Source organism: Ictalurus furcatus, chromosome 8, assembly GCF_023375685.1.
Source record: "Ictalurus furcatus strain D&B chromosome 8, Billie_1.0, whole genome shotgun sequence".
Lineage (NCBI taxonomy): Eukaryota > Metazoa > Chordata > Actinopteri > Siluriformes > Ictaluridae > Ictalurus > Ictalurus furcatus.
The window spans coordinates 6,012,378-6,039,349 of record NC_071262.1 but is presented as its reverse complement, the minus strand read 5'-3'; the positions used below and the strand labels follow the sequence as shown (position 1 = coordinate 6,039,349).

General features: G+C 41.2%; 2 protein-coding genes across 3 annotated transcripts in view; one reads left to right on the top strand and one right to left on the bottom strand.

Moving 5' to 3' along the window:
- The window catches only part of drp2 (dystrophin related protein 2), a 114,338-nt gene extending 101,801 nt beyond the window's left edge, over positions 1-12,537 (top strand). The window contains exons 19-23 of one of the 2 annotated variants that reach the window (XM_053630414.1): positions 1,524-1,667; positions 7,375-7,621; positions 9,019-9,133; positions 9,273-9,379; positions 9,889-12,537. In XM_053630414.1, the coding sequence (XP_053486389.1) occupies positions 1,524-1,667; positions 7,375-7,621; positions 9,019-9,133; positions 9,273-9,367 (601 nt within the window). In that variant the 3' untranslated portion in view covers positions 9,368-9,379; positions 9,889-12,537. Of the gene's footprint in view, positions 1-1,523; positions 1,668-7,374; positions 7,622-9,018; positions 9,134-9,272; positions 9,380-9,707 lie in introns of both variants that reach the window. The other variant, XM_053630413.1, reaches the window with a different exon arrangement.
- Positions 12,538-17,209: 4,672 nt separating this feature from the next.
- Positions 17,210-26,719, bottom strand: LOC128611125 (peptidyl-prolyl cis-trans isomerase FKBP5-like). The gene is made up of 3 exons (XM_053630416.1): positions 25,779-26,719; positions 25,267-25,411; positions 17,210-19,088 (listed from the first exon to the last, which is right to left on the bottom strand). The coding sequence occupies exons 1-3, from the start codon at positions 26,259-26,261 to the stop codon at positions 18,646-18,648; spliced, it is 1,071 nt and encodes a 356-aa protein (XP_053486391.1). The 5' UTR covers positions 26,262-26,719; the 3' UTR covers positions 17,210-18,645.
- Positions 26,720-26,972: the final 253 nt, after the last annotated feature.

Sequence of the window (26,972 nt, the reverse complement as noted above, 5' to 3'; positions counted from 1 at the left end):
CTTCTTTTGTGATGCATTTCCAGACTTTTACTGCAGCCTTTTTCAGTTGTTGTTTGTTTCAGGGGTTTCTCCCTTCAGTCTCCTCTTCAGTAGGTGAAATGCTGCTCAATTGTATTAAGGTCTGTAGATTGACTTAGCTAGTCTAAAACCTGCCACTTTTCCCCCTGATAAAGTCATTTGTTGAGTTGGCAGTGTGTTTTGGATCATCATCTTGCTGCATGTTAAAATTCCTCCAGATTAATTTGGATGCATTTCTCTGTAAATTGGCAGATAAAATGTTCCTGTAAACTTCTGAATTCATTCTATTGCCACCATTATGAGTTACATCATCAATAAAGATTAGTGAGCCCTTTCCAGAAGCAGCTATGCAAGCCCAAGCTATGCTTGAATAATAAGCTTGTATGTTTTGGATCATGAGCAGATCCATTCTTTCTCCACACTTTGACCTTTCCATCACTTTGGTAGAGGTTATTCTTGGTTCAAGAACTTGTGTGGCTCATCTCTGTTTTTCTTTGTGAATTCCAATCTGGCTTTACGATTCTTACTGCTGATGTGTGGTTTTCATTTTGTGGTATGGCCTCTATATTTCTGCACTTGAAGTCTTCTTCAAATGTTGGATTGTGATACCCTCACCCCTGCCTGTGAAGGTTGTTATTGATGTCACTAACTGTTGTTTTTGGGCTTTTCTTCACAGCTTTCACAATGTTTTTCATCAACTGTTGTTTTCCTTGGGTGACCTGTTCTATGTCTGGCTGTTAGTATACCACTGTTTTTTTTTCTTATGACATTCCAAATTGTTGTATTGGCTGTGCACAATACTTTTGCAATGGCTCTAATAGATTGTCCCCTTTTCTCAGCTTCAAAATGGATTGTTTTTCTTCCACAGACAGCTTTCAGGTCATAATGTTGGTTTATCCTTTTTATGACGAATGCAGTCTTCACAGGTGAAACCTAGGGCACAAACCGAGAGTAGACATTCAGACATTATTTCTTTAGGCAATAAATTTAACAGGGCAAACCTGGCCAGTAAGAAACACCTATCAGTCATATGTTCCAATATTTTTTATCACTTGTTAAAATGGGTGGAATCAAACAAAAAGTGCCATGTTCTTAGTTGTTTAACACATCTAAATGTAAATATGAGGAAATGAAAGCTGAAATTATGATCTGTTGTCTCATATTCATCTTTTGATCTCAAACCCAAATGTCTTCAATGTATAGTGAAAACAATAGAATTTGCCTTGCTGTTCCAATACTTTCAGAGGGGACTGTATATACATTCTTTGCCATGTATGTGTTTATATGCTGTGGCTTTGTTGCCTCTTGTGTGGGGTACCTCAACAGTGTGGGTGTGTGAGAAGGAAAAATATTTTATATTCCAGAAAAGTCTGAATCTTTGTTGAAAAGGAACATGACAGAACGCTTGAACACTAAATCTTTAATGTTAGTGTGAAAGGCTGTTGAGTGAATAGAACAAGGTCTTTAAGTTCAGTGTGTGTTATTTCTTGTCAATGGTGGCTCAGGGATGAAGATCAGTACCTCCTGCGTCATTCCAGCCCCGCCCTGGTACATGACTGTCCACCAGGGCCACACTTCCTCACCCACCTTGACTGCCACAACAAAGAGGAACTGCAGCGAACACTGGCCCATCTGGAAAACGAGAACAGGTAAGGGTGCATACATGCATGCATATACTCAGCAAAAAAAAAGAAACATCCCTTTATCAGGAGACCGTATTTTAAAGATAATTTTGTAAAATCCACATAAGCTTTACAGATCTTTATTGGAAAGGGGTTAAACAATGTTTTTCATGCTGTTCAGTGAACCATAAGCAATTATTGCACATGCACCTGTGGAACAGTCCTTAAGACACTAACAGTTTACAGGCGGTAGGCAATTAAGGTCACAGTTACAATAACTTAGGACACTAAAGAGAACTTTCTACTGACTCTGAAAAACACCAGAAGAAAGATGCCTGGGGTTCCTGCTCACCTGTGTGAACATACCATAGGCCTGCTGCAGGGAGGCATGAGTAATGCAGATGTGGCCAGAGCAATAAACTGCAATGTCTGTAATATGGAGACAGGAAGGACATCTGATCGTCCTTGCAGTGGAAAATTACATGTAACTATGTGTCCCCCCAGACGTGATCGAGAACTTGCAAATGCCTTGGTGGAATAGTGGGGTAACATCTCACAGCAAGAACTGACAAATCTGGTGCAGTCCATGAGGATGAGCTGCACTGTAGTACTTAAAGAAGCTGGTGGCCACACCAGACTGTTAATTTTGATATTGACCCCCCCGCTTCTTTCTTCGGGGACTGAAGAAATAATCCATTTCTGTTTGTCAAATGTCTGTGAAATTCATTCAGTTTGTCTCAGTTGTTGAATGTTTTTATGTTAATACAAATATTTACACATGTTAAGAAATTTGCTGGAAATAAAAGCAGTTGAATGTGAGAGAACACACACACACACACACAAAATATTTTCTACTCCTCCCAGAGCTTTCAAGCTACATGCACCAAACTCACACCGACCTTCAGCCATTTCTGACTCGAGTTGCTATGACTTTTCTAAGTGATCTGAATTACGGAATTCCCATTACGGAAGCTCAAAGTGGCCAAAATTCCCTTTGACTGGCATTAAATCGGTGGCACTCCACATTGCATTTAGCATAATACTATGGGAGTGCGACCGGCATCTGAAGCTTGTGTAAAATCATTGCCTGCCGTGATCAGGTGACGTGGCAATTAAGCACGTCACGTGATATAAATATGGCACCTGTGAACCGCGCTGTCAGCCTTATTATCTTCAGCGAGTTTGCATGTCGGTTGTTTGTGTAAAGAAACAAAAAGATGCTTCATTTCCTCTCTATCTTTTCTCAAAAACTCTGGACTTTTCTGTCCCTTTAAAAAAAGAGAAGAAAAAAAAGGAATGAGCAAGAAAGAAAAATATGAGTGAGAACTCAGGAAGTGTGTTACGCCTTGCTCCTGTTTCATCACGGGGAGTAGTGCACACTTTCTGTGTGAAGTGTCTAGGGAAGGAGCATGCGACAGCAGCCCTCGAGAGGTCTGATTGTGCATTATAATGCATTATGTTAGGCAGCTCCGCTCGTGACACGTTCTCTTCTCGGAAGCCAAAGGGAGTTGAATTTCAGAACCTTGTGGATCTGGGCCGGCCGCTGCCGAGACAACTAGCCGTCTCAGGTCCGGGGGATCTCTTATGGATCTGGTAAAGGAGCCGGAGATGAGCGCTGATCTATCTTTTGCTCTGTCTTCCGGGTCCGGCTCTCCACTAGATTTTGGAGCTCACGTCGCGACTCCTCCTTCCACTATGGAAAGCCAAAAAAAAAGACACACAAAAATAATAGTATTAATTCCTCTCTGACTCCGAGAATCCAGAAGGGTGTGCTAAAAACTGAGAGCAGCATAAAAGAGCTGCTTGAAGTGATTACTAAGCTGGATGAGCGTTTTCTTCCCAGTGAAAGTAAATCCCTCACACTGCAGAAAACTCCCCTTTCTTCCTGAAGTACATGACAAAATATCAGGCTTCTCGGGGAAAACCATGCATAAGCCATATGTATAACCCCGTGATGTTGGATTATTCGGCCACTGTGGGGAATGAACGGCATGGCTATTTAGCTATGCTGAAGGTGGAGGAGGCGCTTGCGAGCTACCTCTCTCCATTGACGGCAGGTAATTTAGGGGGCCGGCTTTGCCATCCAGTAAGGTGTGCTCACCACAGTAGTCAGCACAGACCAGAGCCTGACATTAGTGCAGGAAGTAAGATCCCTCTTGGACAAAAGGGCCATAGGACATGTACCCTGTTCCCTGAGGGAGGGAGGTTTTTACAGCTGTTATTTCCTGGTCCGCAAAAAATAGAGGAGTATGCGGCCAAATTTAGATCTGCGTCATCTGAACTGTGCTCTTCGGACATAGAGGTTCAAGATGCTGACGCCCAAACTTATCGTTCCACAGATTCAGTTTGAGGACTGGTTTGTGACGATAGATCTAAATTGCATATTTCCACATCCAAGATCGGGTTCTTCCCTTCGGACTAGCTTTATCCCCTCGCACCTTCACATAGTGCATGGATGTCATTCTGGCTCCATTGTGACTCCAGGGCATCCATGTACTAAACTACCTGGACAACTGGTTAATTCTAGCATGATCCAGGGAACTGGCGGTTCAACATCGAGATGATGTTCTCACCCACATGAAGAGCTTGGGGCTCAGGTTGAACCTCAGAAAAGTATGCTTTCTCCAGTGCAGTGGACAACTTTTCTAGCGGCTGAGATTCTACTACGATGAGGGCGTTTCTGTACCCAACATGCGTAGGGTCAATCCTATCAACATTGAGCAAGATAAAGCTGGATCTTGGCATCCCCCCAATCTCTGTGGGAGACTATTGGAGCTTATGGCAGCAACAGCCAACGTCAATTGAGACATGCATGTGTACATTCACCATGTGTTTACAGACAACACAGCGGTCGACTCATATATTGACCACCAAGGAGGATTATGTCCACATCCCCTGTTCAGGCAGGCACAACTAATTCTGCTCTCGGCAGAGGGAAAGCGTTGGCAGTGAATGCAATGTACATTCTGGGCAACTGGAATCTGGGGGCAGACATCCTGTTGAGGCAGGGGCTTAGGCCCAGGGATTGGTGGCTCCATCCACAAGTGGTAGAGTCCATATGGCGGAGGTTTCGCCAAGCGGGACTGCATGTGTTCACCTCTGAGGAGACAACACACTGCCCGCTGTGGTTCGCCCTCACTCCTCTCGCATAATTAGGGCTGGACACCATGGTGAACATGTGGCCGAGGTCACATCTGTATGCTTTTCCCCCGATTGCTCTGCTCCCACAAGTTCTAGCGAGAGTTCGCCAAGACAGTCTACGTCTGCTGCTAGTAGCACCTTATTGGCCAGCTCGAATATGGTTCTCAGAGATAATATCCCTGCTAGATGGCACTCCTTGGGAGATTCCTATCCGCAGGGATCTACTGTCTCAAGCCGGAGGGCTGATTTATCACCCTCAGTCGGAACTATAGAAACTGTGGGTCTGGCCCCTGAGGGTCACCAGCTCATAGATTCTGGTCTCACAACTGAGGTTGTAGAGACCATGTTGAACCCTAGAGCACCATCCATGAGGAAATTGTATGCACTCAAGTGGTGGCTTTTTGTCTTGTGGTGTGAGGAACAGCAGCTAGACCCAGTAAACTGCGCAATAGCTACAGTCCTGGAGTTCTTACAAGGACATTTCTCAGTGGGGTGGGCTCCTTCTACAATCAGGGTTTATGTGGCCGCCATTTCGGCCAGCCACGCCCGTGTTGATGGAGCCTCTGTGGGGCAACATCCTCTAACTTCGAGGTTTATGCATGGTGTCAGGCGCCTGAGGCCCATCTGCAGGCCGCACATACCTTCCTGGGACCTTTCTGTGGTCCTGGAAGGTCTGTCAGGTGCCCCATTTGAGCCCATAGTGTCAGCCACTGAGAAGCTTCTGACTCTAAAGGTAGCTCTTCTGCTAACCCTGACATCTCTCAAGCGAGTAGGAGATCTATAAGCTCTCTCTGTTGCCCCTTCATGTCGTGACTTTGCCCCTGGATTAGCCAAGGCCTTCCTGTATCCTAGGCCGGATTATATTCCTAAGGTGCCTACATCTGCTGCCTAGCCTGTGGTGTTGCAGGCTTTCTGCCCAACTCTGTTCCTCACACCAGAACAAGAGAGAATGCACCCGCTATGTCCAGTAAGGGCTCTCTGTACTTACGTCCACCACTCCATCCAGTGGCGTAAGTCGGAGCAGCTGCTGGTCTGCTTGGCACCGACAGTAGATGTTATGCTGGGTCAAAGCAGCACATCTCTAATTGGATAGTGGAAGCAATCTCTATCACTTATGAGACGCCTCTGGGCATAAGGGCTCATTCCACTAGGGGGGTCGCCTCCTCAAAGGCTTTGTCCAATGGGGTATCCTTTCAGGACGTGTGTGCTGCTGCAGGGTGGTCTGTGCGACACACATTCATTCGATATTACAGCCTGGACATTCATTCCGCCCGGGGCTCGAGTGTCTTGCAGTGACCCTCGGGCTTGAGTCTTTTTGAACAGGCTGTACCCTCGGTATGATGGAGTGGGTATTCTCGTTCCCATAGTGTTATGCTAAATGCAACGTGCAGTTCCCTTTGAAAGGGAACATCTGGGTTACTCATGTAACCCTGTTCCCTGAGAAAAGAACGAGACGTTGCGTAGATTTGTCATACCGGCCTGTGAATTGCCTCTTCGCTTCAGATAATAGAGACTGACGGCGCGGTTCACAGGTGCCATATATATATATTACGCGACACGCTTAATTGCCACATGACCTGATCCTGGCAGGCCTATAAATAGGCATGATTTTACACAAGCTTCAGATGCCGGTCATGCGCAAGGGCACTCCCATAGTGTTATGCTAAACGCAACATCTCTTTACATGCGTAACCCAGATGTTTCTTCTTCACTCATTGAAAAGAAAATGTCTTTCGACCCACTAGTGATGCTTCAGCACAACTAAACACAAACACAGACTTCATCAGGAAATGAAAGTGTAAAATGTAAGGGTGTTTTCAGCCAATGCAATATGTGGATTTAAAGCCAATAAATCTTGCTTGATGAGCATATAATGATACCAGTGATAATGACACACTTACAGTATACTCACTTTAATGTTGCTTTATCTATCTATAAGCTTTTCTATATATAACAAAACACACAGTCATAAGTACACCCCATGGAAATTGTTGGCTTTTTTTGACATATTTGGACAAGCAAACATTTGATCATCTTTGAAACAGTGCCTAATGAAGTTGATATACTTGAACAAAATCACAAGGAAAATTATCATTCCTTGTGAATTATCATTATCAATCATTTATTCAACAGAAATATCAATTGATGTGATATTCTTCTGTGGAAAAAGTAAGTACACCCTTGGCCTCCCCCGTTAGCAGAAATAACTTCATGTAGGCATCTCGCATAATTGTCCACCAGGCTTGCTGGAATTTTTGACCACTCTTAATTGCAATATTCTTTCAGTTGCAAGCCACCACTGCCTAAGAGAGGATAACAAAGTTTCAACAAAAGTTGACAAGCAAATTAATTATCTTATGTCTACCTGTGCTTTGATGCAGCTCCAAGAGCAAGTCCAAAAGCAATAAAGTGCTGATATTGAGTGAAGGAATTACCGTCTTAATGCCACTGTAATAAAATATTTGCAAGAAGGAATTAAAGAAGTTTATTTTCCATTTAAATCACAATCTACATATACACATTACAGAACTGTTGCTACTTCTAATGATAAAATAAGAAAGCTGGTCTGATATTGATGGATAAATATGTGCAGGATGCTGCAGGGTGAGTACCGGCGGCTGAAGTGGAAGCACGAGGAGGCTGCAGCAGCAACACCGCAGCTGGTGGAGGGCATCTCAGGCTTGGGCTTGCCACTTGGACAGCAGGATGAGGAGCTCCTGGCTGAGGCTCGAGTGCTGAGGCAACACAAGAGTCGCCTGGAGACACGCATGCAGATACTGGAGGATCATAACAAGCAGTTGGAGTCACAGCTCCATAGACTCCGAGAGCTACTGCTGCAGGTGGGGAAACATATACATTTGGGAGGGATAAGAATCTGATTTCTGATTTTGCTTACATTAATATTTAAGGAATTTTTTTTTTCTGAAAAATTCAGAAAGGGAGAAGGAAAGGAAGAGAAAGGGATCATTTTGAGAGTGGGAGAGTGGCAATAGAGACTTAATGTCAGGTAAAATGAGGGGAGAAAAATTTAACTGATAAAAAAAAGAGGGCTAATGAGAAAGAAGATCTACAGAGAGAAGAAAAAGAGGCTGAGCAAGGAGAATATATGTTGAAATCAGCATTGTAAAGACTGAAGGTGTAATTGTGAAGATTGAAGGTAAATTATTTCCAGAGGTGGGCATGGGCAGCAGAAAAGAAAAGACAGTTTAAGGGTTCATCTGTGCCAGATAAAAGAAAGCAATGAAAAGCAGGACAATGAAAGGCAGAGAGCTCCAGTGCAGTTGTGCAAGGGTAAAATGAGGGAGGACACTGATAAAAGTAAATATTAGAGAGGGTATTGGAGACAGAGAAAGAGATATAGAGAGACATTTTTGAGGTTAAAGTAGGATGACAAACTAAATTGTGACAAAATGAAAGAAAGAAAAAGAAGCCATGGCTGATTAGAGGGGAAATATATAGAGACGAGCTAGCTAATAATAAGGGAAGTGTGAATTAGAAATTACATAATGCACTGTGGTTCTGTAAAAACAAGCCCTGGATGTGCCTGGATGACTTCTACTAGAATAGAATGTAAGTAAGCAGTCTCTGTTGAAGTCAATTTGTTCATAATGAGGATCCTTTTAAAACACTCAGTACTGTTTGACTTTGTAGTATGCAGTTGTAGAAGAGTAATGCCGACTCTTCACACTATCCGGTGTCACCCAGAAAAGGATGTATTCCCTTTTGAGTCTGATTCCTCTCAAGGTTTCATCCTCGTGTCACTTCAGGGAGTTATTCCTCGACACTAAATTCCTCGGGATCTAAATATAAATGCATGTCCAGATTTCTGTTAAGTTGCTTTCTGATGATGTCCACTGTTAAAAGCACTATATAAATAAAACTGAATTGAAATTCACTGACAACGTACTTAATGGAAATACATTGTAAGACTGGAGCCACATTTTGTGCAATATAACATATAGAAGGAAACGATAGCTGTTTTTTTTCAAGCAGCACCACCACCAACAGCAACTATGGTAACCTCTCCACATCAGTGATAAATCCAGTTTGAACTTCATTCACACAGTTGTTGCCTAAATGTTAAAAATGGTATGCACTATAAAAAAAGTATGTAGTTCACGATTGAGTAGACTTTACCAATGTAATTAATATAGCTCACAGATATTACAATTTCCCTATGAGTTTGACTTTATTTGGTTTTCGTTTATCCATCTTCTTTGTTTTTCATGGTTTCTAGCCCAAAGATGACTCAGAGGCCACTGGGTCAGCTCCCTCTTCTCCTCTGTCGCCTGTGTCAGTGGTGTACCAAGGGGAGCTACTAAGCAAAGAGACCACAGACACTGAAGCCACAGGTTAGACCTAGAACAGGAAACAGGCAGCATATTCCCTTTCAACATATTTATTTTTATTGTGCTAGACTTTGGTATAGCAAGAGATATAAAAATCGTCAAGTTTGTGTTTAGCTACAGTCTGAAGGTAATTCCCTCACAGGTGAAGATTTGGAACCGGAGCAGGACACGGTGCTACAGCTACAGCAGGTGATCGAGCAGCTGAGGAATGTCTTCCCATCTGAACCAACCCAATGAGGAGGCACACAGGTAAGTGAGCAGTTTTGATATAGCTTTTGTAATACAACATTTATTTATGAGACATGTTCTGTTCTGTTCACTATTTAGCAACAGATTAACAGCAATTTGAAATTATGGCAAAATAATGATACAGTATGTACAGAAATAAAACAAACAAGTTACCATATATAACATAAATTGCACATATGAACAATATAAGATAAAATATGTACATTTTGTGTTAATAAATGGTGTCAAAATTAATTTCATGTAAGCTCTCCTGTCAGGTAAATGTCAAAGAGTCCCAGTGTTCCATCAGGCTTGTTGAATAATTCAAACTCAAATTTCATTCTTACAGTTGTCATCATGGAACAGAAAAGTGGAAGTGTCAGTTGCTTGGACTAGATTGTCTAGTTTTATGCTGTAAAATTCATCCAGGTGCACACCCTATTGACATTGTACAATAAGGCGCTGTTATTTGTGGATGCAAGTGACTTTTTGAATTTTAAAAATCTCTTTCTTTCTTGCATACTTTCCAGATTCCACATTTCTCAGCTAAACCTGAATTGGGTCCAGAATATGCAAGGCAGAAAAACATAAAGCAGATTTGGAGCACACTTTTTTGATCTCCAACTGAAACTCAACGAAGAGAGCTGGAACATTTCTGAGTGATTCACTAATGTCTTGTGGTGCCAAAGGCCAATGCTTGATCGGTACACTGTGTTAACCAGCTACCTGTAGTAGCAGCAGGTGTGTGTGGCTTCTCTAATATAGCACAATGACCTCACCACCAACCTCGCACAGAGATTAGCGGAACTTATATTCCTGTGCCAGCTACTTTGTACCTTTTTTAATTGGTTACTATTTTTCTGTTTATTTCTTGCTCACGCAACACTGAAATTGACACACACATACACAAGCTGTTCAGGTCTTGTATGAGGTCTTGGCGTCTGGAGCAAGTGGTTTTTTGGGTTTTTTCCCTGTAGGGTTGATACAACATCAGCAAAACCTATCATTTATTCAAAATGGAATAGCACCTGGGAGGACAGCACCTGTGTTCTGACAACTCCAGCCGAACCCTCTCTCTCTCTCGCTCACTCATATTTCTTCCTCTTTCTCATGTGGGTTTTACCTCTATTATTACATTCACCCATGCTTTTTGGACACAGTGAAAGGTCCATTGGTGAGGGTGATCTGAATCACTGTGGTGCTATGAAAGTGTTTGCTTGAAAAATGTCAGCTCTCTGCTGTGCCCTGCAGATGGAGGATAACCTAGAACAGTGATTCTCAACCTGGCACAGGGCCAGAAAAGAACACACAGGGTGCTGAAGTCTCTTTCAAAAATAGGAAGAAGGGGTGCATTTCACGTGATGTTGTCAAAATGTCTAACAAACATGGCAGCAGCAGAAGGTGGGGCTGTACTCAGACAGCTACTTTATAGTCTTACAGAATGGTCTCAGCCAGAATGTCTACTTTGCAACATGAAGCTAGCTAACGATAGCATGAAGCCTAGCAAAATGAAGAGTCATTAGCAAAACAAAACACAGAGACCATCAGTGAAAGTCTTACTTTTTTTTTTTAAGGAAAAGACAGCTGGCATTAACAAATAGACACGCAGACACCAGGAAATAGCAGGAAGTGATTTACACAGGGCTACAGAAGTATAACTTGAATGCTCATGATATCAAAATCCTAAAAAGCCACATGGTACCAGAGAGCATTTTGGATGAAAATTGTTGAATAGCTGTGTGGCCCCCAGGTTGGGAAAGTTACTTTGAAAATGTCGTTTTTCAAGGTCCAAGCTACTCATAGTTTGAAGTAGTTAAGCTACAGTCAAACTACCCCTTTAAAGAAGTAGTTAGCTACACTACAAATTACTAACAAAAAGTAGCTAACTACATTGAAGGTACTTAAATGGGCAACATTTTTTGTATGTCGTGATTGTGAATAAGCTTATTAATAACTGTGCATAATTTATCATAAAGAAATTAAACACAATTTAATGATAATTCACAACAATTATGAATTTATACAGTCTTGGTTTATTTATAGACTATCCAAAAATACAGTTAACACTGTATATTACACTAAAAGTGAGAGATTTAAGTGAGACAGTATATGTCAAATTCAAGCTCAAAGTGAGTTACTGTGAAAGTGAGATTTTAAAGAATGTATAATTATTAGGGCTGTCAATCCATTAAAAAATTAACTAATCAATTGTGATTAATCTTTTTTTCTTCGTCAGATGAAGCTTTTAATGGATATTTAAATGTAAAATTACAGAACTAAAATGGAATCAACACAAATTAAGTATATTTAAATTAAAATACTATTGCTTAATAGCATATTTTTTTAAACTTGGAAAACAGATTCTCTCCTGTGACAGATTTCCAATAAAACCATCAATGCCTCTCAAAATTGACTGTTGGCTTGAAAGGCATATTTCTTATATGTACTAACAGGAATAATAACAAAACCCAGACATATATGTTAACATGCCAGTTGAACTTCAAAACTATCAAAGCCATTAAAATTAGCTTAGAAGGCAATAATGTCTTATATGCACTAATATAAATTAAAATTAACACCAAAAGTTGTGTTCCAAGTTCAAGTGTTTTTAACTATCCAGTTAGCCAAAGCATTAGTTACCTTCCCAGTTACAGATTAATTCACCCACATTATTCACCCATGATTACCACACTCCTGTAATATAGATTGGCGAGGCCCCGTAGAGAGTGTTTCAGTAGGGTGTTTTGCTTTGAGGTGATATGTCAACTTCTGTGGTAATTAAAATTGGCGTTGCAAACTGCGCAGATTACATTTGTTTTTGCCAAAGATCCATCACGAAACTTTTTAAAGTGAAACTTTCCCCCTAAAACTCCATCCATATCCTCTTCTATCTTTAGCCATGAAGGTTTGGTTTGGTGGCATACGTCCCAAGTCATAGGTCCGCCGCCACAGGAAGTAATCAAAACACAGCTGCGTTAATTGCGTAAAAATCAATCACTCGACATGCACTGATAATCTGAATTATTTTATTTTATTTTATTTGTAAGTAAATGTTGTGTTGCTTGTTAACAACAAAGTGGCAGTAATATTCTTTGTATCAGAGAATAAACTCCAGTGTTAATTTATTATGGTATTATCATTCATAAGCCCCATACATCACATAACAAACTGTGGTTGGTCGTTTTACATGTCCATCAGATGGTTTCTTCCTATCCATGTGAGTTACAATAAGGCTCTTAATTCCTGTGAAGCAAACGGGAACCGGAGATATGCAATGAAGAGGACGATTGCATGCCTTTGGATATAACTGGACAAAATAAGTAGTGATTGGTCGCGCTACATCCCTACTCATTTGAAAAAGTAACTCATTACTGGAAAAGTTAACCTATTTTTAAAGTAAAGGAGCTACTATCATGCTACTGAAAAATGTATTTAAGTCACTACTTTTAGTTATCTACTCCCCAAAACTGATACAGATAGTCCCACTTTCAAATAACCCTGTCAAAGACAGAATACATAAAATGGCTGGAGAAAATGCCCAAAACAGTTACATGTGAAGCTTAGGAAAATCCCTTTAGTCATTCAGGTGGATGAGACCCCCAACAGAGAGTGGCAGACAAGTCTGTGCTCTTTGTTTATGTACAATACATTAATGACAGTAATTTGAAACAGGACATTCTTATGTCAACCAATTTGAACACAACAAATACTGGCCTAGACATTTTCACAGTTATTGACACATACTTTGAATCCAACAATCGACCCTATGAGAATCTTGTGGGTTTCTGCACTGATGTGGCGAAGGCATTAATGGCCAAAAATAATGGATTTTATAACCACTTGACAGTGAAAGCTTCCAGAATGTATTGTTTTTTACTGCATGGTATTATTTGGTATGGTATTATGCATGTATTATTTTTCATGCATTAGGCACTGGCCAATAAAAAGCTTTCTGAAGATATTAGTGATACACTCGCTCTTGTTGTCAAGACCATGAACCTCAATGAGTTGCCTTACCTACAAAAGACCCCTTGCCCAGCTGTGTGAAGATAATGATAATAATGATACTGATGAGTCTTTATTGGTCACAGCACAGTGAAATTCTTTTCTTTGCATACCCCAGCATGCCAGAAAGCTGGGGTCAGAGTGAAGGGTCAGCCATGATAAGGCACCCCTGGAGCAGAGAAGATTAAAGGTCTTGCTCAATGGCTCAACCGTGAAGATGAATCATCAGACCTTATTGTTACACACAGAGATGCACTGGTTGTCATGTAACCAAGTTCTTGTACTCTGCAAAAAATTACAGCTTAACAAGTGGAAATACCTTGAACAAATGTAACTAGTATTTCCTATTAGAAAATTACAATAAACCAAATATAACATTATAACGCCTATTTCTAGTCATTTTACTAATTTCAAGCTTGAACTAGTCTGGTTTGACTGGTGGTACTTTTGCTAATTAGAAGTATTTATTTATATAAAGAAGAAAAATTATCTGCCAATAGAATAAAGCAATTTAAATCTTGAAATTATTAAAAATATATTGAAAAAATATTATATTTGTTTTACTGCAATTTTATTACTAGATAAATTTGACTATATTCAAAGAAATTTCACTTTCTAAAATGGCTTTTTTTTGCAGTGTACATTTCATGGAACTGAAAGATAATAGTTCTTATTGTTATCCTATAATCCTGCGAGGCCACAACAGTGAACTGGAGAAAAACTGACTGCTTTCTGGATTAGTCTGCATACCTAGCCAATATATTCACTCTGCACAATGAGACAAGCGGCTGCAGGATTCCAAATCTGAAAGTGTCATCGTACAATATAAGGATGCCCTTCAATGCTTTCATGCAGAAACTGGAATACAGAGCTGGAAAAATGTCAAGAGGGGAACTATAGCAATTTTCTCTGCTCATGAAACAATCGGGTGGTCATTACCAATGACTTTATATGTGGGTGAATGCCATAAGAGGGGTTTAAAAGTGAAGCCAAAATGTCTCTGAAGCCCTCTAGTGGCTGGGTGGAGTACAATTTTTATCCCTGCCTATTCCAAGATAAACCAACATGAAGACCAGAGAGCTGTCTATGGGTGAAAAACAATCAATTTTTAACTGAGAAAAGACAGAAAATCGATCAGAGCCAGTGCACAAACATTGGGCACAGCCAATACCACAATTTGGCATGTCCTGAAAAAGAAAGAAACCATTGGTGTACTAACAACCAGACATGGAGCAGGTCGGCCAAGTAAAACAACAGCAGCTGACATGTTGTGAGGCCTGTAAAGAAAAACCCATAAACAACAGTCAGTAACATCACCAACAACCTCCACAGGGCAGGGGTGAAGTTATCACAATCCACCATTCAAAGAAGACTTTTAGAGCAGCAAGAAATACAAAGATGAGCCACAAAAGTTCTGGAACCAAAATTAATCTCTACCAAAGTGATGGAAAGGCCAAAGTTTGGAGGAAGAAAAGATATACTCATGATCCAAAACATACAAACTCACTGGTCAAGCACGGTGGAGGTAGTGTCATGGTTTGGGCTTGCATGGCTGTTTCTGGAATGGGCTCACTAATCTTCACAAATAATGTAACTCATGATGGTAGCAGCAGAATAAATTCAGAAGTCCAAAAGAGCATTCTGTCTGCCAATTTACAGAGAAATGCATCCAAGCCAGCTGACCTCAGCTATTATTCGAAATAGGGTAGGGTATGTAGAAAAAACTGCCCTATTTAAATAAACAGCACAAAAATACTTTAGCATTAAAAGTGGCTCTTAAACCTGCAACATTTTAGTTGCAGAGTGAAGCATGCGTCATGTTATACATCACTCTCTTCAGGTTGCATCCAAAAGTTCATACAGTTTCCTTCAAATGCTTACTACCTATAAAGCTGTCTTGACTCTAGGGTACAGTCTGTTAATTAAGACAGCTGCAAAAAAATGATACTCCAGTTAAATGTGAATTAAATTAAATTAAACACTACCCTCTAATCAATTCACAACATACCACTCTTACAAGCTGAGAATTACTGGAAAATGTATTTGACAAGAAGTAAACTATCAGAGAATCAGTTTAAAAAAAAATTGTTATTTTAATTTCATTTTATTTATTTACTTACTTACTTACTTACTTACTTACTTACTTATTTTTGATATGGTAAAGTAGATTATGTTTTTGTGAGTTTACTGCACAGACCAGCACTGCCATGGTTCTGAATATTAGGTTAAGGGACCCACAAGAATTTGTGAAACAGAGCTAGGTGGAATAATGATTATACTCCATTACAATGACAGAGCTCCAAATTCTTTTAACTGTTAAGTAGCAATTGTTATTATATTGTTATTTTTAAGTTTAACTGATTGTTTACTTAAAATAACGAGTTCAATCAAAATCTAAATAATTTAAAACTAAAAATAAAATCAATTGTCAGCTAACTGCAAATCAACATTGTAACACAGTCTAACTGGTTTGGGATCAACAAGCAAGAGGATAAACCTTGTTGTTTTGCTAAGCTTAAGAACTTAATGTTTGATAAAAGATCCCCTCAGCAGTTTTGTGAATTGTTTATAAGTAAAATCTCAGATAAGAACTTTTAGTGTCACTTATCTCCTTATTTATTTACTGAATACAGCCCCTGCAGTGAGCTATACAGGATGATTTTACATTATGCATAAGGACCTGGGTAGATTCAATTCCATGTAAGAGGCTTTCTTGTTGAATGGTTTATAGGGGAGAGAAAGATGGGAGAGAAAAATTCTCAAAAGGTTGCAATGGTGGAATGCTATGAAAAGAGAGACAGAGATGAAGAAAGAGATGGCAGTTGGAATGAACAGATTGTCTGTGGCTTTTCATCCTGTAGAGTAGCAGTCCTGTAGAGTTTACTGCTGAGAGACAGAAGAACACAGAGAGGATGATCTCTGTGAAGTAATTATGTCATGTGACAAGACACAGTGCCTATTTCTTTACCTTTCCTTAGACAAAAATCCCTCTGAAGCCTGGTTTTCAGAGCATGTATATAACTTTGAATTCCACTCCAACTTGCTTAAGCCTCTTCATAAACACGAATGATTGCATTTAACGTGGATGTACATTACTATTTGTGTCGATAAGGTTGCTAGGGAACTGTCCTATAAAACCTGGCACTGCCGGTTGCTCTCAGGAAAGGCAGATTGTCATTCATATTGAAGGAGATCCATATGGTATGGAGGAAAGAGGGACATGACAACTGAGAGAGTTCTAGAGTGTGCACATCCCTGCCCAAACCACCGGTCACTGCTTAGCTGGTATGGCTCTTATATTTAAATCAACATCTGCAATCCAGCTGGGATACCTGTTTATCACTTTAAAAACACTTGGAGATTAAAAAAGAAAGCATAACAAACATATCTAATGTCTTTACCCACAAGCCATGTGTCATTTACAGGAAAAGCATAAGTTATGGAAGTTTTAAATCCATAAATCATTACATATCCTGAAACATACTGGCATAGGGACATCATGCAGTCACAGACGGAGAAATTGCCAGACCTGGCCTTGTAGCAAATCCTTTACATTATAATCTTACTATGCATTGTTGTGTTTATTGTAGATCTTTGTTTTTGTCTAAAATATTAAGTATGATTTTTGCTTAAGGTCATATTTCTTCCAAGTATACTCATTTAATTTGAATTGCTATATGAAACTTCTGGAATCTGTAGTGTGGTGTGGTTTCAGGTTGACTGCTAAGGAAAGTCCCTGCTATTTGGGGGACTAACCCCACTAATGAAAATACTTTTTGTTGGTAAAAAGCAGACCTGCAGGTCTGCAAAACAAGTTGGGTTTGTTTTTTTGCTTTCAAAATGCAGGACATTTGCTTAATCTGTGAACCTGTAGCATTAATTACATCAATACAATGTTGTTTCCTGCAGATAAGTTAACTTGATAACTCCAAATATTCTACTGTCAGTTTTCCCCAGTATGTGTTTGTGTTTATCACTATTACTTTTTTAAATTATTACATACACCTTCCATTTTGCCTAGTATTAATTTATAAAATATAGTTTTTGCAAAAAACTTTTAAAAAGTGAATGGATGACTGGCTGCTTTCTACTCATTGTAAACAGAGAAATAAATTTGTATTTCTTATACACCGTGTGTTCTGTGTGTTCTTTAAATGACTGAGCATATACACCGATCACCCATAACATTAAAACCACCTCCCTAATATTGTGTAGATCTCCCCTGTGCCACCAAAACAGCTCTATCCTGTCAAGAAATGGACTCCACAAGACCTCTGAGGTCTTGCTGTGGTATCTGGCACCAAGACGTTAGCAGCAGGTTCTTCATGTCATGTAAGTTAAGAGGTGGGGCCTCCGTGGATCGGAATTGTTTGTCCAGCACATTCCACAAATGCTACACAGCCCCATACACCGAAAGCTGCGGTGTTCTGACAACTTTCTATCATAGCCAGCATTAACTTTTTCAGCAATTTGTGCTGTGGGATTGGACCAGATTGGCTAGCCTTCACTCTCAACGTACATCAATGAGCCTTGGGTGCCCATGATCCTGTCACTGGTTCACCGGTTGTCCTTCTTGGAACCACTTTTGGTAGGTACTAACCATTGCATAGCCATTTTGGAGATGCTCTGACCCAGTCGTCTACCAACCACAATTTGCCCCTTGTCAAAGTCGCTCAGATCCTTACACTTTCCCATTTTTCCTGCTTCCAACACATGAACTTTGAGAACCAACTGTTGCTGCCTAATATATCCTACCCCTTGTCAGGTACTATTGTAATGAGATAATCAACGTTATTCACTTTACCTTTCAGTGAGTTTAATGTTATGGCTGATTTCTGTATGTTTATGAATTAATTTAGGAATATGCTTGTGTTCATTCTACCGTTTTGACTTGTGTTTAGAATTTCTGGACTCTAGCTATAGTGGATGCATCTTTAGGATACAGTTTTCCTCTGTGTATTGTTACCTGTGTTATCTGCCTTTCTTGGTCTCACCACATTCAGGCCAATCATTGGGTTGTGTCAGTGTTTCAGAACATAGAACCCCTGTGTCCTCTGCAGCACCTAGTTCAAACATCTGCTGTGTTCATCAGCTCCATTTGGGGGTTGGTACTATTCGAGTCATCAGTGTTCTGTTTGGAACCTGTACTTTTAACAGCTTTTTCTGGTGCAGTTGCATGAGAGTTTTCCTTAATCTGACTAATTGTCTCCAGCCTTGTTGTTCTGTCTATATTTTCTTTCCCCACCTTTGCTGTTGCTGAATATCCCTCTTTATCTACAAGCTCAATATTTCCCCTCCTTTGGAGGCAGAGAGCTTGTGTTCTCTTTATTCAAAATGTTTGTCTTTATATCCTGTCCTTTTTCATTGCCTGCCTGGCTGAGTGAATTCTCCCCTCCTTTATTAGAGATGCCTATCTTAATTTCTTGTCCTTCATCATAGCTCTCTTTGGTGGCTTTTCTCTTGTCAGTCAATTTCAACACTTTCTTGTTGGCTCTCTTGGCTTGGGCCTTCTTTTCCCATTTCTCTTGGCTGCTGGCCCAGTAGTTCTTGTTCTCATTCACATACTTGGCCCGAAGATTCTCACCTAGCTTCTTTAGTTCCTGCTCAACAATGGGTTTGAGCTTGGGGTCAAGGTGCTCTGCTCTGAAGAAATCCTGTCTGGATTTGTCCTCGTTGTACAGGGCTGCATAGGCGCGAGCACGCTGATAGATGGCTTTTTGGTTGTCTTTAAGAGGATCACAGACAATGAGACATAGACAGAGTGAAAGAGGAAGGGAGGATAATTGAAAAGACCAGCCAAGCTTCATTCACATTAAATAAATAATTCAAGCAAAAAATGTTGTACTCATTACATAGGGCCCCTGGTAATATATTCAATAAAACAATGCTTTAAACTTCCTGGGATGGAATACAATTGATGAATTAAACATCAAGGTAAGATGACAACAAAGGAGATGTACCCCATATTGCTACAGGCACACAAATTCAGGTTATAATTCTAACCCCGGTTGTCTGATAGCATGAGTGAGGTATCTCACTATGGGATGCTCCTTCACACTGTCCATCAGAAGCATTATTGCATTACGCCAGCCAGGACTGAATGGCAGACATGATGAGTGCATCGCGAATACAGGGCTTATATCCACCCTATAATCCTCAGTGTTATATCACCTAGACAGTCTACACAAACACACCTCTTCCGCTTGGTCTGTTGAGATACCTCACACATGCTATCAGAGAACCAGGGTTAAAGTCATAACCTAAAGTTCTATTTCAAGCATTCATTTTGGTATATCTCACTATGGGATATTATGACTCCTGAATTGCCAGCTAAGCTTATCTTAAGGACAGAATGCTCCAGTGTAGGTTTACTCACATCAAACCTATAAAACCACATGAGGTTGTGCAGCAATGACCAACGTGCCAAACTGTAAATGTCCTTAATTGATATTCCCTGAAACGAGGCCCAGTACATGGCTATTCCCCACATGGAGTGAGCACACAAGTGAATGGGAGGCTGCAGTCCTTTCTGGAAATAAGCTGAGACTATGGCTTCCACGATCGACACGAGGGTTGCTGTTTCTTGGTCAGCCTACCCAAGTAAGGCACAGCCCATGACACAAACAGCTGTCCTGCCAACATAGATCCACAGCATGCGGACTGGATAGAAAGCATTTAACTGCTCCTGCCCTTCAGAAACAAAGTGAGGAGGATAGAAAGCCAATAATGTAATTAGCTGGTATGTCAGTTGTGTGTCGATAACTTTGGGGATGAAAGAGGGATTAAGCTTCAGCAAGACCTGAGCCTTGCCTCATAGAAATTGCATATATGATGGATTTACTGACAAAGCATGGATGTCACTGATGTGCTGTGCTGAAACTGGTGCCAGCAACATTGCCATTTTCAAAGAGAGCTCACTGAGATCTAGCTGATCCAGGAGCTTGAATAGAAGTTCTGAAAATATCTTCAGTACTGTAGCCAACTCCCATGTGACGAGCAAAGGCTTAGATACGAGTTGTCGAGCCCCTTTCATGAGCCAGCAAATGAAGGGGTGTTGGCCTGTTGTTGTGTTCCCAAAGCCACAAGCCAAAATGGTAGCCAGGTATACCTTAATGGTAGAGAATGCTTTGCCCTACCCCTTGTTGTACCCACCAATACAGCAGTTCCTGTAGGAACTATAGGATCAAAAGGAACCGAAAACTGGAAAGCAACTGAGCCAAGAATTAGCTTTTCATGGGCCAGGCCCAGACAGCCAGGCACTCTGGGTGAGGGTGAAATATATCCCTGCAAGTCTGAGATAGGTGATCTCTGTGTATTGGCAAGGTCTGTGTCTGACTAAGTCTGCCCTCCCCTCTCAGGGGTAGTAAACTAGGTGGCACACTGCTTCTGTAGTGCCAGGAACCTGGCTTCCTTGTGTTACGTTGGGGTTGAAGGGGTCGGGGGTGCCTCTAGCATCTGAAGGCTTGTTTGGGAATTGATGTGATGGCCGTCGCTTTGCTGCATGCGGAAAGTTAGTGGATGGGCTACCGCCTGAGCAAATGTCTGCTGAGATGTCTGGGAGGGGGCTGTTTGCTTCCAGGGGAGGCATAGTTGGAGCACTTTGCCCTCCCTCTTTTTTCCTTGAACCATTTTTGAATTGTGGCCACTGCAGGTCTGATAGGGCCTTTTGGGTATACAGCGTATATACAGCGTATTTTTCCTATGAGAAAGGCTTGACAGGTTAACACATTGTGATTAACTGAGAGACCATCATCTCTCCTGAGAGACCATCAAGGCTATGTTTCTGGCGGATGCATGAACTGCACATCTGTGGAGGCGTAGGCAGAAATCTGCGACCATGCACCCTTTGTCCCACAGTTCTAGGGTGGTGAAGCTGTTATTTCTTCATCCAGTTATGCTTGATAGGCCATGAGCAAAGACAAGGTGTTAAATACCCTGACAGAGGTGGCCATTGCTTTGTAGCATGTCTCAGTCAGTAATGCAGGACTGGAGACAATTGGCCTTGGAGGAAAGAGTAGAGCCTGAGGCAGTCATGGTGGATTTTTTGGTGGTGTGGAGGTGGGATGCCACAAGGGGTTCCACAGGAGGTAGGTGGGTGAATCAACTGACTTCCATGTTGACCCAATACAACACTGACCCTCTCAGGATGGGGCACTTTGCAGAAAATGAAGTGCTCCATGAATGAGTGGCTTCTACCAGGCATTTCAGAAAGACTGGAAGCAGCTTTGTTGCAAGCATTTTACTTTTGGCAACCGTTTTCCCTCATAGCAAGACATGGTAGTCTCCCTGAGGACTTCTGGGCAGGGAATGCCGAGCTTTTAAGCTGTCCTTTTGCAGACTTCATGCAGGTCTCCCGTCAGTTGAGGCTTTACATCAACCTCATCCTCATCAGAAGTGAGGCCAACAGACTCTGTCTTCTACAGTGACATGGTGAGCAGCCCTAAGGCAGTCACCATCTTGCACAAAAACAGACAAACAGAGTGAAGCTGATTGCCCCAGCTAGCTTCCTCTGGAAAAGCAAGTTCCTGAGAGTAGCCTGCTGGGTCTTGTGGCAGGAGAATGACTGTGCTAGCCTGTGCCAGAGACTCTTGAAGGAACAGCGGGCACAGTGTTCACACAAAGCTGAGATGCTAGCACAGCTTGGGCATGTTGCAACCTGAGGCACAAAGCACACACCAGGTGAGTGTCCATGGTCGACATCTTGTTCCCACAGATGCATGTTTTAGCCTTGCCTTTCCCATGTTGAGGGGGGATTTGCCATGGACATGCACACTTTAGTAAGGTGTCTAGGTGACTAGCTGACTAAGTCTACTATTTGGAGACTAGGCTAGCCATGAGCAGATGAGAGTTTAGAGTAGGCAGTGTCCGATGACCGAGCTGCTAACCCACTCCTTGAACAGTTTAGCTGACCCACTCGCCACTCTTGTCATCTAAGAGATGCTTCTGAGAGCAAGAAGAGGTTTTAGACCAGGGGTCTCAAACTCAAATTGCCCTGGGGCCACTTTTAGTACTGTCATCTCATAGGTGGGCTGCAAGAGCATTAAAGTACTCCAAGAAAGTACAATATTCTCAAAATGTACTTTTTTTAAATTACCATTACCAACATATTTTATTGAACAGATTTAGTAGTAGTAAACATAACCATAACAATACCATAACAATAACTTGGTACAAATTTCAACATAAATGTAATAGTTCACACACACACACAAATTTTTGTTTTGTTTTAATTCTTGCCAGACACCTGACAGCGCTTCTTCTCACACAACTGAGATACTTTTGCCCTGATGGAGGTTGTAGTCGAAACCCTAAGTACATCTTCAAGATGGGCTTCAGTAATCCTGGACCTGTACTTGCATTTATTAAAGTTCATTGTTGAGAAAAGTTTTTCACACATGTGCATGTGCTTCCAAAAAGGCACATTAACCGACTGAACATTTTTAACAGTTCTGGGAAGGATGGAGGTAACTCTCTCAGAAATTGTCCAATGAGATCTGCTTTTCCCTGGTTCTCCCTGAATTTAGTTTTTAGAACACTGTTACACTGCAAGTCAATAAGTTCCATTTGCAACACACTTGGGACACTCTCCACATCAACTGAGAAGGGGTCTGCAAACAGCTGGAAAGTGTCACGGTGTGCCTTGAAATCAGCAAAGTGCTCATCAAATTCCTGCAGTAGGTTGTCAATAGCAGATGTATATTTATCACCACTGAATGATGTGCCCTCCTCCACAAGAGATCTGCATGATGGAAAATGGCTAAGGTTGACATTTCCACAATCTCAGTTTTATGGAGAAGGCTTTCACGTTTGTGATGAGCTGATCAGGGCCCTGTTGCTTCAGGTTAAGGATGTTTAGCTCATGTGTTATGTCCACTAGGAAGGCAAAATCCATCACCCATTTTGGATCATAAAATTCATGAACATCCATTCTGCCATCTTCCATGAATCTCTTCACCTCTGTTCTTAACTCAAAGAATCTCTTCAGGACATTTCCCCTGCTGAGCCAGCGCACCTCAGTAAAGTAAAGTACATCACCATATGCTGACTCAATTTCTTGCAAAAAGGCCCTGAACTGGCGGTGCTGCAAACCCCTGGATCTGATATAATTAATACATTTCAGGACAACAGACATGACATGTTCATATTTCAGGCTTTTGCTGCACAGTGCCTGTTGGTGTATAATGCAGTGCAGAACAACTGCTGGACCTGCCTTTTCCTCTTCTAATTTTCTTTGTACCAGTGCAACCAGTCTGTTTTTTCTGCCTGTCATAGATGGGGCTCCGTCAGTTGTAATGCCTACCAGTCGGCTCCATGGTAAACGAGCATGCTCAAACGTGTCACACAGCTCCTGAAAAATATCTTTGGATGTGGTGCAGCCGTGCATTGGACACAAACTTAGCAACTTTCTCTTTGAACTTCTCATTAATACCCCTTATGAAAATTGTGAGCTGAGCATTGTCAGTTTCATCTGTACTTTCATCAAGCGCCACAGAGTATAATGATAATGAGTCTTTATTGGTCACATATACAGTAGATCACAGTGAAATTGTTTTCTTCACATACCCCAGCCTGTCAGGAAGCTGGGGTCAGAGTGCAGGGTCAGCCATGATACGGCACCCCTGAAGCAGAATGGGTTAAGGGCCTTGCTCAAGGGCCCAACAGTGGCAACTTGGCAGTGCTGGGGCTTGAACCCCCAACCTTCCAATCAGTAACCCCAGAGCCTTAACTACTAAGCCACCACTGCTCATGCAGTGAAAGCTTTAACTTTATCACGTAACTGATCATAAATGTCACTTGATAACTCGCTGATCCGCTCCGCCACCGTGTTAGCCAATAGCGCTATATTGTTGAACAAGCTCTTTTGTTCTGGACATAAAATATCCACAACTTTCATCATGCAGTCCTTCAGAAATGGGCCTTCAGTGAATGGCTTTCCGGCTTTGGCAATTAATTCACTCACCACATAATTTGCCTCAACTGCGGTACCAGCATCCTTTTTGGCTTTATGAAAAATACTTTGCTGAGACATAAATCCTCTCTGTAGCTGCGTGGCTCGTGTTGCCCTCTCATCTCCCTCGTACTTCTCGTACTGCTCTCCGTGTTTAGTCCAATAATGATGCTTGATATTATATTCCTTTAAAACTGCAACTTTTTCGTTGCATATCAGGCAGGTAGCATTTCTATTAAACTCCAGAAAAAAATACTGGGTAGTCCATCTTTCTTGAAACAGCCTGTGTTCATCATTCACCTTGAGTTTTGATTTTGACAGCGACATCTTTGTTCTTCAGCACCTTGCACACATTTTGGCCAACTTTGACCTTTGCCATAACAAACGAAATGCATTTAAAAAAAACAGAATTGTGTTTTTATTTTAATTATTTCAAAAGGGTAGCTTGAATTGGCATGAAACCACTATAAAATATCATTATATTTGGCGGGTCAGATTATATATTTTTTTTTACATACCGTTGCGGACTGAGGGGGAAGGTGGGCCTGAAGTGGGCCACGGGCCAGGAGATTGAGACCCCTGTTTTAGACTGTCTAGATGACATAGTTCCGAGGATTATAACGCGGGTGTAAGCCCTGCCTCCGTGATGCACACATTATGTTTGCCAGCCAATCCTGGCTGGTGTAATGCAGTAGTGCTTCTGAGGGATAGTGTGAAAGGCTGTGTCCCATAGTGAGATAATGAAATGAATGCTTTATAGAAAACTGATCGTGTTTGTATTTCCTTTAAGACTGGAAGCTTTAACACAGCTTGCAACTGAACCACAGAGGGAGCGGTCTATGTACATTTTTTCTATCTTCTTTGTTTGATCTCTGAGTTGTGGCTAGTGTGAAAGCGTGTACGAAAAGGGGGTGAGGGGTTCTTTTGTCCACTTTGTCAGTGAGTGTGAATTCACCTTTATGATTTTCTAGTAGTTGACTGTTGAGTTTCACCACCTCTTGGTATTCTCCAAGCTCAAACTTGCACTGGCTCAGGTTGAGGGTGAGTGGCAGGCGTACTTTCTCCAGGGACTCCCAGTCCTCTCCTTTATAGTCTATCTCCTATACACAAACAATCAGAGACATTGTTGTATGTGCATGCATTTCCCTACAGAGATCTCTTTATATCAGGGGTGTCAAATGTTATCCACAAATGGCCAGTGTGGGTGCAGGTTTTCATTCCAATCAAGCAGGAGCCACACCTGATTCCACCTGTTTAATCAGTTGAGGTTGGCTTTCAATAGACTCCGGTGTGGCTTCTGCTTGGTTGGAATGAAAACCTGTGCCCATACTGGCCCTTTCTGGATAAGATTTATATTTTTGCCATATACTGTACTTATATTTTGCTATATAACAGCTCCACTAAATTGACTGTGGATAGAAGTGAGTCATCTCCATTTTATGGAATCTTACCTGTTAGCATGCTTACCTTGCTTTGAAGATAGTCTACATACTCCAGGGCATTTTTAAATTTCACCATGGCCTCTGCAAAGTGCTGCTCTTTAATATAGAAATTCCCTTCATCCTGGAGCAACATAATCAGCCTTAACAACTGCTGCCGGTCCATACCCTCCATTGGAGCAGCAATTTGCTGATCAACTTCTGATTTCGGTTCGTCCAATTGCCTATTTTGTGTGTTTGCCTCTGCACTTTCAAACTTCTGCTCCTCTTGGACCTTTGGCTGAGAACACTGCACTTTCTCATTCAGATAAATGTTTTCATCTTGCTTTGCTGCACATCCTTCCTCTTTTTTATCCTTAGTATTCTTTTCATCCTCATTCCTCTTTTTCTTCTCAAATATGTTCCAGTATTTCTCTTTGTCTTCCCAGTATTTCTCCTTCATTGCTTCTGAGAGGAGCTTCAGTTCTCTCTGAACCAGCCTAGCCAGACTCATGTCCAGGTTGGCCACCATCAGGAAGTCCCGTTTTGCCTCCTTCTCACTCCAGACAGCAGCATATGCTTTGGCACGCTTATAGTATGCCTTCACACAGTCTGGTGAGCAGAATGGGGAAAAAAGTGCATATGCAGTAGGTTTTAATTTTTAAGTTTTAATTTTTAAGTTTTAATTTTTCCCTATCCCTCTTGATGTTTTCACTAAGGAAAGGATGCTCCATTTTTTGTTGTTGTTGTTGTTGTTATACTGAGCTGCTCTGTTAGCAATGGTTGTGTGTACACCATAGTTCTGCAAATCACACATTTTGTTGCAGTTAAGCATTGTTATTGTGAAGATAAAGCTTGAAAGCATGAAAGCATTACACCACAGGGCATAATCCTATATGTGTGTCACTTTATCCTCCTCAAATAGTACACAAATGCACGCAATCTAATCCTTACTTTATGGCTTAGTGGGCTTGAGAGCCTAGTAAAGATCCTCCCACAGAATGCTCTCTGTTACTCCTGTTTCATTTGATCTTGTTTTCCCTATATCTTTCATTTTGTCTACATTTAAATAGACCTTATTCTTTTGTAGTCTCTGGTAAGAAATGCTGTACTTGCTGTGCAGAAAGCAACATTTTGTAGGAGATGACTCATGAATGAGTTGAGATTATGCTGATGATTCATGTAGTAAGTGTTGAATTGGGATGGAATAATTAAGCTGAGATAGGGTCTATGAATGACTCAT

Coding starts and splice junctions, on each gene's coding strand:
- LOC128611125 (XM_053630416.1), bottom strand. CDS start 26,261: ATGGTGGCCAACCTGGACATGAGTCTGGCTAGGCTGGTTCAGAGAGAA. Junction 25,412..25,778: donor TAGACTATCTTCAAAGCAAG/GTAAGCATGCTA, acceptor GTTTGTGTATAG/GAGATAGACTATAAAGGAGA. Junction 19,089..25,266: donor ACTACTAGAAAATCATAAAG/GTGAATTCACAC, acceptor ATCCTCTTAAAG/ACAACCAAAAAGCCATCTAT.